General features: G+C 50.4%; 1 protein-coding gene across 13 annotated transcripts in view; it reads right to left on the bottom strand.

Moving 5' to 3' along the window:
* The window catches only part of PTPRS (protein tyrosine phosphatase receptor type S), a 245,435-nt gene that overhangs the window by 7,374 nt on the left and 223,917 nt on the right, over nt 1-14,144 (bottom strand). For all 13 annotated transcript variants that reach the window (XM_039515199.1, XM_039515189.1, XM_039515194.1 and 10 more), the window contains 6 exons: nt 10,978-11,101; nt 7,011-7,186; nt 6,276-6,395; nt 5,996-6,150; nt 1,767-2,052; nt 576-754 (listed from right to left, as the gene is read on the bottom strand). In XM_039515199.1, coding sequence (XP_039371133.1) covers nt 576-754; nt 1,767-2,052; nt 5,996-6,150; nt 6,276-6,395; nt 7,011-7,186; nt 10,978-11,101 — 1,040 coding nt within the window. The remainder of the gene's footprint in view (nt 1-575; nt 755-1,766; nt 2,053-5,995; nt 6,151-6,275; nt 6,396-7,010; nt 7,187-10,977; nt 11,102-14,144) is intronic.

Genomic DNA, 14,144 nt, shown 5'->3' with positions numbered 1-14,144 from the left:
CCTGCACAGGCAGAAGGTCTTAGAGCATTGCTGCTTGGATGAGCCTACAGCTTTGCTTGCTGGCTCCAAACAGCAAAATACGGATTGTTTCCCAACGCTAGCTAAAGAGAGGCTGAGATAGGAACGATCTGTTCCATAAACATTCCCCATAGTGAAATCCATCCAGCCAAGATACTCAGAGTCTAACACGGCAGCTGGATGTTTTATTTTAAAAAGGGAGGGAGAATGTTCTGACCATTAACAGCTGAGGTTATACTCTGGGGAAAACCCCATATTTCAAGCTGCGATCTGATCACAAACAGTGTCAGGAAGGAATCTGTCCCATAAAACGTTCAGCATTGCACAAGTGGCAGAGTGTGGGTGGATGGGATTCACGTTCCTTTGAAGCACCAGGTGTGGATTAGAACAGACCCATGCTGTTCTGACCCGGGCTGGAAAATCAATTCATTCAGCCTTCCTCCCCTTTTCCTGTCACTACCTCTTTAAACTGTATTTCTCTGAGCACCTTGCAAAAAGGGAAATCAGCTTGAATTACTCCCTGTTAAAACAGCAGGCCGCAACGTGTTGTCATTTACCTGTATCCATCGATAAAACTGGCATTGATATAATCTGAGCCCTCCACTCCCCTGATGGGCTGAAGACAGACCCGGGTGGTCTCGTATGGCATGATGTTGACAAGGCGATTCTTGAATTTGTTGCACGGGAGGTTGGCGCTTATGAACCTGGAAGTGTGGGCTTTGGAGTTGGCAAGTCGCTGAGGGAAAAAAACCACACACACTTGTTCTAACGGGTGTTTTTTCAGCTCCCAGAAAAGGGTGAGAATTGCTCAGATGCCTGGGAAAAACTGGCTTATTTAGGTGGGCAGGACAAAAGTTTCTATTGGTCTGGGTCTGATCTTAGACAAATGGTTCAGCAGCATCTTCATGCGAACCCACTGAGCCAGACCAAGGCAGGTGAATTTCTTCCCCCTCCAAGTTCCCCTGCGTGGTTCTGGCTTTCAAAGTGCCGGAGATGTCAGGGCCTTCCCCATCGCAAAGCCTTGTTGTGATTTGTTGACAGTGCGCTTCACGTTGGAAATACAGTATTAAAATCAAACGTGAGAAGGGGAGGAAAGTCAACCTGGATTTCAGAGAGCTGGACTAAAGTCTTGCAGCAGCAGCTGGTCTTTCCCCTGGGACCCACTGCAGCAGCCCTGGAGTCAGAAATGTAATTACTTCTTTAATGTAGAAACACAAAAACATTCCTTTCCCCCTCGAAAGGGCCAGTCGTCTGTCATCCCTTGGAGTCTAAGCTGCAGAAAGCTCCTGTCAGAAGCACAGACCTTTCTTCTCCGCCCTGCCTTTCCTCTCCAACAGGAGAAGGTTATTACGATTAAGTTCCTTAGGTGCCAGGGTTTTTGGTTTAAGTCCCCATTATCGTCCTGCTTAAAAGAGCAACTTCAGGTGCACTGCAGTCTGCTGTCTGGGCTCTGTCCTCCCTGGAACCCCCATGTTAGAGCCGTGTTATAATGCTTGGCAATAGTCTACACTGCAGATCGCCTCAGGGAAGTGACTACAGCGTGGTTCTCAAAAACATCCCCATCCCACTAAACGTGGTAGAACCATGCAGATCAGCACGATGCGAACGCTGATCCCAGCACTGACTGGGCCCATGGCACTGCCCGGCCGTCTCCTGGACGGTCCACTTCAAATGGAATCCCACCAGCCCATTTTCTGTCCCTGTTCTCCCCCCCGGTACATGCCTAGAGCTCAGTGTTCTGCCATTACCTTGAACTCCAGCTCCATGCCTGTCACGTGCTCCCCCACCTCTATCTGCGCCAGTTTCTGGATGTAAGTGTAGAGATTTCTGGCTGGGACCTCTGTGTTACCGCAAGCGACGGCCTCCAGCAAGGCGTCGTGTATAAAGCTGTACTGGTCTTCTGTCTGGACCATGTAGTTCCGCTGTGACCTCATGAGGGTGACATGCCCATAAATGTCCACTGTCTTCTCATGCTTTATCCTCTCCAGCATGGCATCAATCACGATGAAACAGCCTGTCCGTCCAACTCCCGCGCTGGAAGGAGAGGTGGGAAGGTAAGCAACATAATCCAAACCCCGCTGAGAAATGTACCTTGATGGCTGACCAGACGGGACGGGACAGCTCCTTACTGGCAGCGCGGGAGGGTGAGCAGATGTGTATGTGAGAGGTAGACGATGAATGACAACAGGTGCAGTATGTGACGAGCGCATGAAAGAGAAGTAGGAAGCAATAGAGACCTTGTAAATATAGATACAGACAAAGAATATAAGGTGGATGAATTACTGGAAGACTAGAACATAAATCAGCAGGGCTAGATATTTCGTGCATTCTGTTGTGTTAAGGGAACTTGCTGAATGACATAACCCAACTCTCATTGACATGAATGGGAGTTGTATGGTCAGTTTTAAAAGCTGGTTAGAGGATTTAGCCACACATGGAGCATTTGGTGTTTTTAATCTCAGGGTTTTGTCCTATCACCCATTGCCATAGCAACTGAGCATGCAGCATCTGACAATCTGGGGGTGTAACGGTGATGGGGGGAGGGGGAAGGTAAACGGTGTCACTGGTTTCCAAAACAAGGATACGAGTCATCCTGGCACTTATCTGCTAAGTTTAATTGCAACTCTGGTACATTAACTGCTCAGGTATTGAGAGGAAATGATTTGTAGCCATCTAGGATAATGGAATTGTGAGCCATAAGCAGTATGGCTCTATGAATAAAAAGTAATCAAGTTTGCCTGGCATGATTTGTTGACAGTTACCAAATTAATGGATGAATAGAAGCACTGGAGATGTAATATCCTGATTTTAGTAAAGCCTGAGACAAAGGCTCACAAAACCGTACTCAGAATTGATTCAGATTGGCTTGGAGGCAAACATTCCCATGGCTGAAAGGACTGCGAACGCCAGGGAATGGTAAATCGCAATGTATCGAGTTGCAGGGAGGTGCCTAGTGGGGTGCTCCAGAAACTGGTATGAAGTTAGATCTTCTTTAGGGCTAGTCTACACTGGCAGCGCTTTAACGAGGCTTGTGTAGTCATGGCAGAGCACTGGGAGAGAGCTCGCCCAGCGCTCTCAGAAAACCACCTCCACAAGAGGCGCGGCTCCCAGCGCTGGGGCACTGTTTACACGAGTGCTTTACAGCGCTGAAACTTGCTGCATGCAGGGGGGTGTTTTTTCACAGCCCCTGAGCGAGGAAGTTGCAGCGCTGTAAATGGCCAGTGTAGACAAGCCCTTAGTATCATCTTCATTAATGATCAGAGAGGCAGGGCAAACAGCACTGCCAATAAATTCCCAGATGAGATTGACTCAGAAGGCGTTGCAAACACCAGTGAGGACAGAAATACACGAAGGACCTACCTATGGACAGGTTAGAACTATGGGCAGAAAAGCAACCAAATGAGGCTCGACTTGGCAAAAACAGAAGTTAATAGACCTAGGCGGAAATAATCCCAGCCCCAGCTTCAACACTGGGAGATACTGGAAAGCAGTAATGCCAAGAGTGACCTAGGGGTGACAGTGGATGGCAAACTTGACACCGATTTCCAGTTGTGACACGGCAGCCAGAAACCTCTGTAAGATATTGGGCTACAAACACACAGACGTCCCATCAGTGAGCAGCTGGGGAATAATAACCCCTGCAAGAACACACCTGTAACGTGATGTTTAATTCTAGGCCTCACAATCGCAAAGAATTCAGAGTCAAGCAAGCTAAATGAGAAAGGGGCTGGCAGGAAGGATGAGGAAGGATTGGGGTTTGCAGTCGGGTTGGGTGGAAGCTGTGGGCTCTGAAGGGAGCGTGATGCTAGTCATAAATATCTGAATGGTGAGGATACCTAGGGGAGAGAATTATTTGAAGTGGAACAAAGGGCTAGAGCTAGAAGTAACAGGATGAATTAAAAAAAGGATCTAGGTAAAATCTCAGGAAAAGCTTCCTGATGTTGAGTCTGTCAGGCAGTGAAATAGCCTTCCACAGGAAGTGGTGGAAGGCCTATTGCTTCAGTCAGTCACTTAAAACTAGATAGAAAGCACTAGAAAAATGTCAGGCACTGGCAGGGGAGAGACCCTTGATCCAGTCACTTTCCCTCTTTTTGCAAACAAGGGAAAACACCCCCTCCCTGCATCACCAGGGTGTTTTCAGGCCAGATCCTCAGCTGCTATAAATCAATGTAGCTCTGCTGAAGTCAATGAAGCGACACCAATTTACAGCTGCTGAAGATGCAGCCCGTAATCTTTATAAAGAGATTTGGGATTATCCAGTGAAAGGCTCTATAAGAGTGCAGGGTGTGTTCATGCAACATACACACTGGTTTTTGTAGGCACTGGATCTGAAACATGAAGGAGAAAGGTTAGGAAGAAAGAGAACACAAGAGTTAAACCCATCAAATAGGTGGGGAAATTCCATTAAAATATAGAGTCTTGAAACCCAGAAAGGTGTTTCTTGAGCTACAGGTGTGTGCTAACAGTCCGTCAATGTATTAGAGAAAGAGGTGGCCACAGCTAAGAACTGAAAAACAGAGCGGTCACTTCACCTCTCTGTTAGCCCCAGCAGCAAGTTCAGCTCAATCCAGTCCACACAACAATACAGTCCCTGCCCCCGAGAGCTCCCACTCTGAAGAAATTTGCTCCAAGTCTGAGCCCAATTTACTAAGAACTTCAGAAAGTTATTCTATGTCACTTGAAGGCACAAGACAAAAAGTCGTGTCTGCTAATGTGTGTGTCATTCCTAGATACTGATCAGCCCCCTTTCTTACACCTCTTCATTTGCAACATCACCATGACGGGAGATCTCCCGTCAGACACAATTATGATAATTCTAGGTAGGGGGGTTCCAGGTTTGAACAAAGGGCTGGCATGATCTAAGGGCTTCAAAAGCACGTTTAATCACTCAGATCTTTAGGCAGCTTGGAAACGACTGATGCTGTAATGAATAACATGCGTCACCCTTTTACCTCAATGCACAAAAACATTTGGGTAACATCAGACTTGCATGTGAAGGCATTTATGAATCAGCAGGGTCCTGCAGGTCTAAACACTCGCAGCTAGAAATAAAGGGTTTCCTCCTCCTATTCAAAGGCAGTCCCCTCTTTTCATAAAAAAAAACTCCTGGATCTCCATTAATTAGACTTCATAACACCTAAACCAAGCAGGTTGCTGGAGCTTTGGCAAGAACGGAGCAGCCGATGAGGGATCTGGTCACGGTAAGTCGCCTGCTGATGGCCCTTTTTATTCATTTTCTGAGCGGCGCATGATAATTGCCATCTGCAGGGTTAGTGATAAATTGCCCTCTTACAAAGACTGTTTAAACTGTATCCTCCAGTCCCCGATTGCCTGTAAAATTCAGATGTTACTTTCCCCAGCACTGAGTGACCTGCGGGCCCCTCCAGATTTCTCCTGAGGCAGGAGGGGGATTTGTCTGAGCTGAGCCTGCAAATGTACCGCACTGGATGGTAAATTGAATTAGGGAATGCAACCTGCCCTGGGGGACCTTCACCGCTCTGCTCTCAGAATGACTGCGGCTCTCAAAGCCCTTTCAAGACGCTGTTCGCTCTCTCCCTTGGACAGCTCAGCCCACTCCGCCTCTCGCCCTCCACATGGTGATGCTGCTTCCTAAGCCCCATTTCATCTTTCATCCCTGCCCACCGTGACAGAAACGAGCCTGCACGCTCCTCAAAGGCCAAACGATACTGGATAGCACTCTGGCAATGAGGCCTCATCAGATGCCAACTAACCCATTCCAACTCCAGCCCCACTCAGTACAGGAAATGCCGCCCTGAATAGAAACCGAACGGGAGAATCCTCCTCAGACGCTGCACGGGAGCCTGAGACGAGACAGTTCCTGCATGCTGGGAGCTGCAATGGGAACGTGTTTGCTTGCCCCCCTGAAAAGGGGATTCGCTTGGCAATGTGTTTCCCCCCTCCAGCTGGGGCTCCGTGTAGGGGGAGGCTGTGGTTCTGGTAATAAGCGGGTCAGTACCTGCAGTGCACTACGATCGGGCCGGCGTCGGGAGGGTTGCATGTTTTGACCCTTCTCAGGAAAGCCAGGAATGGGGTAGGGTACTCAGGGACGCCATGGTCGGGCCAGGCTGTGAACTGGAATTGGCGCACCTCTCTCTTCTCACTGGAGCCATTCTGCGGAGTGGCAGAGGAACCAAGAGTCACGTGTGAGCTAAGCAAGGGCCATGAGACGCACACAGCAAGTTACAGAACGTAGGAATGGGACAAGAGAGAGACGTGGCACCAGAGATAAACGTCACCTTGTGAAGGGAGAACGTCCGAACGCAGAACGTGGCCAATTCAATAGTGTCTAGTAAGGTCACTTGGATCATCCCATAGGTCTCCGTGCCCCGGCCTGGCCAGTACTGGTCACACTTGATCTAGAAAACAAAAGTCGACAATGATCTCGGGAACGTAGTCGAAAGAGCACAGTACGCAGCACGGGATGCTCCTTCGTGGCATGGAAAGTAAAGATGTGCCCCTGGCAAGGGAGAGCGAAACAGCAAGAAGCATTGCTTGCTGAAGCATCAGAATAGGGTGAGAGCCCCCAGATTCAGTTCCATGTCCTACGTGATCAAATGCTGCCTCTACTCACAGAGCTGGAGCGTTGAGGCACATTGCTGGTCTGATGCCTGATCGATTGAAATGATTCTGAATGGCAGAACACTCAGAAGAATATTACATGTGATAACAGGATTCTAACCTTGCCACCTGATCTAACATGGGGCCAGGCTCAGAGCATGTTCCCTCTCCCCTTAGAGCAGTGAAGGGATCTAAGACTTCCCCGGTGGACAGTATTTTCACAACGAATCAGTGCTTGCAGGGGGCCAGCAGGGCAGGAAGAAATCTCCCGAAGGAGCAGATGAGGGCTGCAGATCAGAGAGACTGCGGCTCCCCAACTCGCCACATGCACCTCCCTTGGGGTCGCCACCTCTCCCCCTCCACAGCATCTCCCTGGATCAGGACTAGCCAGCCATCTCGCTGAAGTGTCTCACCCGTGATTTCTCCTCAAGCTTTGTCATCATCACAACCGTAGCTGAGCGCTGCTCCCACACCATCCGCCAGAAGTCGCCAAAGGTCTCCGGCAGAGGGCCCTGTGTGGCAATGTAGGCGTTCTGCTTCCGGTAGCCATCGATGTAGTTGGCGTTAATGTAGTCACTCCCCACAATCCCTGCATTAAAGTGGCAGAGAGAGTCAGTTGATTTTGCCTTACTGGAAGGGGGTTGGGTGGGAGAAGAGGTTTGCTGCAGCTTGAATTCCTCATCGGAGAAAGCAGGTGAGTTCCCCAGCTCGGGTAAATCAGCGACCAAGTTACCTCAGCTGAGGATCTGGCCAAGGACATCTCCACTAGACAGCTACTTTTGGAGGAGGTGGGATATCAAAACCAAGCCTGGCATATCTTATTTATTCTGCACTCACACCTAGGAGCTGAGGTCATGGACCAGAGGCTCATGGTGCTAGGGGCTGCACAAACACAGAACAAAAAGATAGTCCCTGCACTAAGGGCATACAATCTTCTGGGGCCAAATATGGATCTGGTTCATGACATGCGCTGCACAGTCCCACCCTGGGTTGGATTGATGCCGCAGACACGCCTCTTCGCCATGGGTTTCTGAAGCAGTGAGTCAGGACTCCCTGGATCGTCTGTGGATGAGCCCATCTGCACTGTGACTGGGTGAGGCGTGGAAAACAGGGCTGGAGTCTGCAGGGGAAGTAGGCGGCTTGGAAATTACAGACAGTGACTCGCACCGATTGAAGCATGTCGTGTGACAGCTGCCTGCCTGAGTCTTTGGCGAAGCGTTTTTGGGTGGGTGGTGAAAAGCAGGATGCACGGCGGGAAGAGAGCCGCACCCCACTTAAAATGGACCCTGCCAGGTGTCTGTCTTATGGGTCAGAGTTAGAAAGCCACTTATGATTGGCGAGGAGGACTACCGCTGTGTGCGGATTTGTCCCGTAACTCCTTACACGCAGCTGCTGGCAGTATCGGCAGGTTTTTGTTTTCCTAAGATTAACTCAATAGAGGAACATTTAACTCAAGTTTTGGGAGGGAGGGGGGTGCAAATGGGTTTCCCGTCCTCTTTGCCGCTGCTGCCAACAGGGTTAGCCTGGTTTATGTGCGATGTTAAACTCATTCAGAATTGCCTGCCGGTCTTCAAAGGCAACTTCACGTGCCTGGGGAAACAGCCTTTGATTGAATTTCTGGAGGGACCCTGGCCTCCCTCCTCCAAAATTTAAAAATTCCAAGTGGAAGAGCAGCTGTGTAGCAGCAGCATGAGCCTCAACAAAGGTTGAGCTTCTGGCATTAATCTCCGCAGCCCCCTTGGGCCGGCTGTGTCATTTGAAATGGTGGCTGGGAGCTCAGGCGATGCTTTGCCGTGTAACAGGCCTTGTTACAGAGAAGTAATTGAACGAAAATTACCCCCTCCACCCCCCCTTCACCAGGCACAGCTGACACGCTGCAGACTTGACAAAAGCAGAATTTAAAGAACAACTGAAAAAAACCCAACCCCAGGCTTCTGGGCGGGAACCTGCCAGACGTGCAGAGGAAAGGACTTTGGCTTCAGTAAATCTCTCTGCAGATCATTCTTCAAGTGGGGTTGCAAACCTGCTCCTGTCTCTCTTGCCAGTTCCTCCTCTGTGTTACCGTCTCTCCTTAGTTAAGGGCTGGACAATGGGTGCACGAGACAGGAAGAAACAACTGCTGCCTGGGAACTGGGGGAGCAAAACATGCCCCCTCTCCCAGTGCTTTTGGGCACCAGCCACCGTCACGCAGCTGCAGGCTTATTTCTACGCACAGACTGACGCAGAGCTGTCTGGGTGGAGGGTGGAATGGAAGCAGCAGAATAACAGGCAACAGCCAAGCACAGAGCATTACGTTCTCCAGCAGGTCACTGGACGACCTTGCTGGGTGTGCGCAGTGTCTGGATTAACTAGGGGAAGCACATGACTGGAAGCAGTTACCATCTGATGGCTTTTCAATGCCTGTGTAAGATAACTTGGGACCTACGCCCGTTCCTAGCATGCGGGTGTCCCCACTGCACAACCCAACACCACTTCGTTGGCAGAGGTGCTAAGCACCGAAGGGGCCATGAAGACACCACACCCATCGTGCCAGGGTTGTGATATGTTGACTGAGCAGGAGAGAAGCTTTCCCGTCACTGCCGGTGCTGTATCTCTTCGGGAGAGACAGAACTGGCTAGACCAGTGGTACTCAATCCATGGCCCAATTAGCATGCAGCTGCAGCCCATGGAGTTGGGGGTGCGGGCTGCCCCATCGCCTGGTGCAGGGGGGCCGCGCTGCCCTACCTGGTGGGGTCCCAGCCCCCTGCAGCAGGGTCTGGGCTCAGAGCTGTCCTGCCCTGCTGCCGGGTGGGGTCTGGGATCAGGGTAGGGACTGCCCTGCAGCCCCACACCTGGGGTCTGCTCCTGGCCCCACTCTGTGGAGGGGTCTGTGGGTGGGCTGGGGCATTGGGGGTCTGTAGGGTGATGGGGGAGAAGGGGTCCATATACCGGCCCACAATAATAAATAGATTGGTCTAGACCACGTGGGGAGGGGGGGGGGAGAGGGATAGCTCAGTGGTTTGAGCATTGGCCTGCTAAACCCAGGGTTGTGAGTTCAATCCTGGAGCAGGGGCATATAGGGATTTGGGGATTTAGTTGGGGTTGGTCTAGATGACCTCCTGAGGTCCCTTCCAACCCTAATAATCTATGATTCTATAGGGCTGTTAAGCCAGCATCTTGAACGCTAAACATAACTAGAGCCTGCATCTGTGCTGGCATCAGACACGTCCTGGGCTTTGGGCAGAATTAGACTGTTCCAGGTGTTCTGAAAATATCAGGAATTCTCTCCCTCTCTCTTCCAGTGAATACGACAATGTGACTTTTGAAAGCCTAGCTCTACAATTTAAATGGCTCATGCAATATTAATTTCAGACGGAAAACAAGCTGAGATACAATCATCTTTGTAATGAGAAATGTTAGAAATCCTCCTTCAGCAACAGCCAAGGCTGATCCAAATGGATGCTGGTTTCTTGGCAGATCTCCATTAGCACGGTTTCCTCAGAAATGGAAATGCCACTCCCCTGGAATTATTTTGGAAAGGGATTGATTCTAGCCAGTCATCTTAGCCCTAGAATTTCTCAACTAACCTTTAACACCAGCTGGGGGAGGGGGACACCAGAACTTGTCCCAGGTCCTGCTCTTGATGCCTAGATGGACAATTCTTGACTGAAGAAGGCCAACCATGAACAGCACATTCCCGGGCAATACACGAGGGTGAGAGGCTTAGAGCAGAATGTCACGTCAGTGGCAGCCATCCGAGGAAGCCCCACTGCACGGACTCTGTTAGAAGAACAGCTTTTCTCTCCACTAAAGCAGCTCTCAGCCCCGTTTGTAAACTGGTGGGTGTGTTGAGAGCCAGGAGCTGCGCAGTTTATTGCAAGTCTTCTGACTACCTCAGGTGTCAGTCACATGTCAGTTCAGGAAACTGCTTAGGCAAGGGACTGTAGGACACGAAGCCAAGTGTTATTGCTAATTAGCATTTTAGCGGAAAGGGTTCTGGTTTGGCCTTGAATATTCAATGAGGAGCAGACCCAGTGTGACAAACACACCAGCAGGGTCTCAGAGGCTCACTTCAAGCCTGCCATGGGTTTCCTCCAACCAGTATATAGTCTGGATTCTTCCCGTTACTCGGGAGCACATCCAGCGGGGAGCTAAAGCAGACTAACCTTCAAGTAAAGGGAACACAGCTTCTAAATAAACGCTCCTTTGAAACTAAGGATGCAGGGAGTGGGACCAGGATTCAGATCGTATTCTCAGGACAGGACTCTGCCTGCTGCTCTACCAGGGACCTGGTGAGAGGAGACTGAGAGCAGAGAGCAGTATCATGGGACTCTGTGGACCACAGTGCCCTGCGTTCCCCTGAAAAAGCCACGGGCTAGCAGTAAAGATCACCATGGTTACCTTCAATGGGCAGCAGGATGACGCGGGAATGGTCATAGGCGATCACGTTAGCGTAGCGGTTTTTGGGCTTGTTCACTTCAAGGTTCGAGTGCTCCCAGGTGAATTGCTGGCCAGGGTCAATGGACTGGAAGAATCAGGAAAGAAAACAATGTAGTGAGAAAGGAGGAGCAGCGGTGGTCAGCTCTGTGCATCCTGCCACTGCGGGTCAAGTTCGGGCTCTGCAGATCTAGCCAAAGAATGGGGTGCTCTCCATCCCTCGCCCCCAGGAACAATAACCGACCCTCCCCTCACTGCTTTCAGTATCGTCACGGTGATACGTCCCCCCTCTCCTTTTCTGTAACATGCCCCAGGCGCACCCAGGGGCACTTGGGATATTTTCCATTACAATGCAAACAAACCCAAGCCCAGTGCAATTTCAGGCTGCACATACAGAGGCATCAAGTCAAGGACCAGGTAGGTGAAAACTTCCTGTCCATACCGCTGCGGTACAACTGTGCTTAGAATTATTAGTCTGGCCTTCTCTTATGGGCACCGTATTACCAAAAATAGATTGACAACTGGGAGGGAGCTGGGACAAGAGCAACAGATATAATTGGGGAGGCCAAAGGGCTGGATTTAGAATAAACGGAAGAGCAAAATCTTTTTAATAATTTCTTAGCTAAATTATATAGAGACACTTAACTCTACCAGTACCTGAAGGGATGGAACAAAGGGTTATAACAAAGCATAATGGAATAAAAGTAAAAGAGGGAAAAAATATGCTAAATATCAGGGAACCGCTTCCTTATCAGTGAGGGGTATTCGACAGTGGGAAGGGAACTGTCCTGTCCCAAGAAAAGCGGGGGAAGCAGCATTGTTTGGGATATCTGAAAACGACAGCGCACTGAAGAGCAGGGAACATTCTTGCATGAGCTAAGTAATGGCCAAGAGGACCCGTGGAGGCTTTGACCATGCAATGGTTGGCATGTGCCCATTTGGCACGAGAAGTGGTGCCTCCCCCTGGTCAGACAAGGGTTAAGGAATCCTAAGGCACTGAATCAACAGCAGCTCTTTCCTGGAAGGGATAAAGGGGGGAACGGTGGAATGCACTGGAGAGAAAAATCCTCTCCTCGCCTGTCCTGATGATTTATGCCAGGGTTGGTGGTTTTTTTAAGTCCAGCTGTCCCAGATATGGAAATTAGGTTAATTATGTTTACCTCTAAATCCTCAGCCGGAGAATTAAATAAAACTCGGGCTTAATTCCGCCATCACTTTGGAGAGTCTCGGGGGGGGAGTCCTCCAAACGGAGCTTGGCAGTGGCACATTCCACAGTACTCCCTGCTGTTCACTCCTGCCTGTGCCCTCCTAGGGGGCAGGAGTTTGGGGGGACAGGCACACTGCATGCACGTGCTGTTTGAACCAGTAGCCTCCAGTTCCCCTGAGCATGGGCTCTGGACCCTTGCTGTGCACCCACAGGCAATTGCTAGCTAGCTCCCTCGGCACCCTAACCCGCAGTGTTTCCATTCTCCTGTGGCATGGCTTAGATCTGGTGCTCTTGGTGTGTATTTTATGAGCCATGCAGCTGAGAGGAGGTGGAAAAGCTGGTACAAAACCACAAGACACTAATGTCCTCTCGCTCTCTTGCTGCGGAGCATTTCTAACTAATGGGTATTTATATTGTTGTAATGTGTCTGTTTGCTCTCTATCCCTCTAATCTCGCCTCGCTTTCATTTCATTAGTGCTGTTTGTTTAGCTCTTGCTCCCCAACTAGAGGAGGTTTTGCTGGAACTAAGCCAGGGCACTTGGGATATTGCATTATGCAAATGAGACTTTGTATCGAGCATATTAACTGGCTTCCGGCTTCCACGCACTCCCCAGACTCGCAGATGGGGGTGAAAGACCCCAATAGAGCCAAAGGATCTTCCCCCCACCAGGAGTGGCGCCAGGGTTTTTGGCGCCCTAGGCGGGGGTCCTTCTGCGCTCCCGGTCATTGGCGGCAATTCTGCGGCAGGGGGGTCCTTCCGCGCTCCCGGTCGTTGGCGGCAATTCTGCGGCAGAGGGGTCCTTCCGCGCTCCCGGTCTTCGGGGCACTTCGGCGGCGGGTCCCGGAGCGAGCGAAGGACCCGCCGCAGAATTGCCGCTGAAGACCCGGAGCACAGAAGGACACCCCCCCCCCCCGCCGCCGAATTGTCGCTGAGGGCGGCAAAATGCCCCCCCCCAATCCTGGTGCCCTAGGTGACCGCCTAGGTCGCCTAAATGGAAGCGCCGGCCCTGCCCCCCACACCGCTCCTATGGTGAGGAGCTCTCTATAGACCAGGGGTCGGCAACCTTTCAGAAGTGCTGTGCCGAGTCTTCATTTACTCTTATTCACTCTGATTTAAGGTTTCACGTGCCAGTCATACCTTTTAACGTTTTTAGATGGTCTCTTTCTATAAGTCTATAATATAGAACTAAACTATTGTTGTCTGTAAAGTAAATACGGTTTTTAAAATGTTTAAGAATCTTCATTTAAAATTAAACTAAAATGCAGAGCCCCCCCGGACCGGTGGCCAGTGTGAGTGCCACTGAAAATTGGCTCACGTGCCGCCTTCGGCACGCGTGCCATAGGTTACCTACCCCTGCTACAGAGCATCACTAATATCAGCAAGCAGAGCTCACAACCAATCACTCCCTTCCTCTCTTTGTAAGCTGGACCGTCTAGAATTGAATCATTTGCCTAGCGACTACCAGCACGTATTATGAACAAGTAATTAAATCGTCTGGTCAGTTGCAATTTATGTAACTTAAGTCACAGAGTGAGCTGGGACAGTCAGTTGTGACAGCTGCCCTTGATGCCGGGATTTAACTAACTAGCCAATGCCGCACAAACTGAGTTCTACGGGCAAACACCCACCTCGGAAACTTGCTTTCAGTGACGTTCCAGCTACCGACTGGCTTTGGCTAACACTTGAGTGCGCGGCGCCAGAGTGTTTGCAGAGAACGGAAATGGGAGCTTCGCAGATGTGAGCAAATCACAATGCAAACGGAAGTAGCAGACTGGGGCCTGGGGTTTTATTTCTCCTATTCGCTCCAAGGGCCCTGCTAGCGACTGGCCATACTGGGACCCAGAGCGATCAGTGATACGAAGGAGAGCAACAGACAGTCCTCTGGGTATTAGCAATGGACGCCTAGTTTCCCCTGGCTTCAGG

The sequence above is a fragment of the Mauremys reevesii genome, linkage group 26 (assembly GCF_016161935.1).
Source record: "Mauremys reevesii isolate NIE-2019 linkage group 26, ASM1616193v1, whole genome shotgun sequence".
Lineage (NCBI taxonomy): Eukaryota > Metazoa > Chordata > Testudines > Geoemydidae > Mauremys > Mauremys reevesii.
This window is presented reverse-complemented; position numbering and strand designations above follow the sequence as displayed.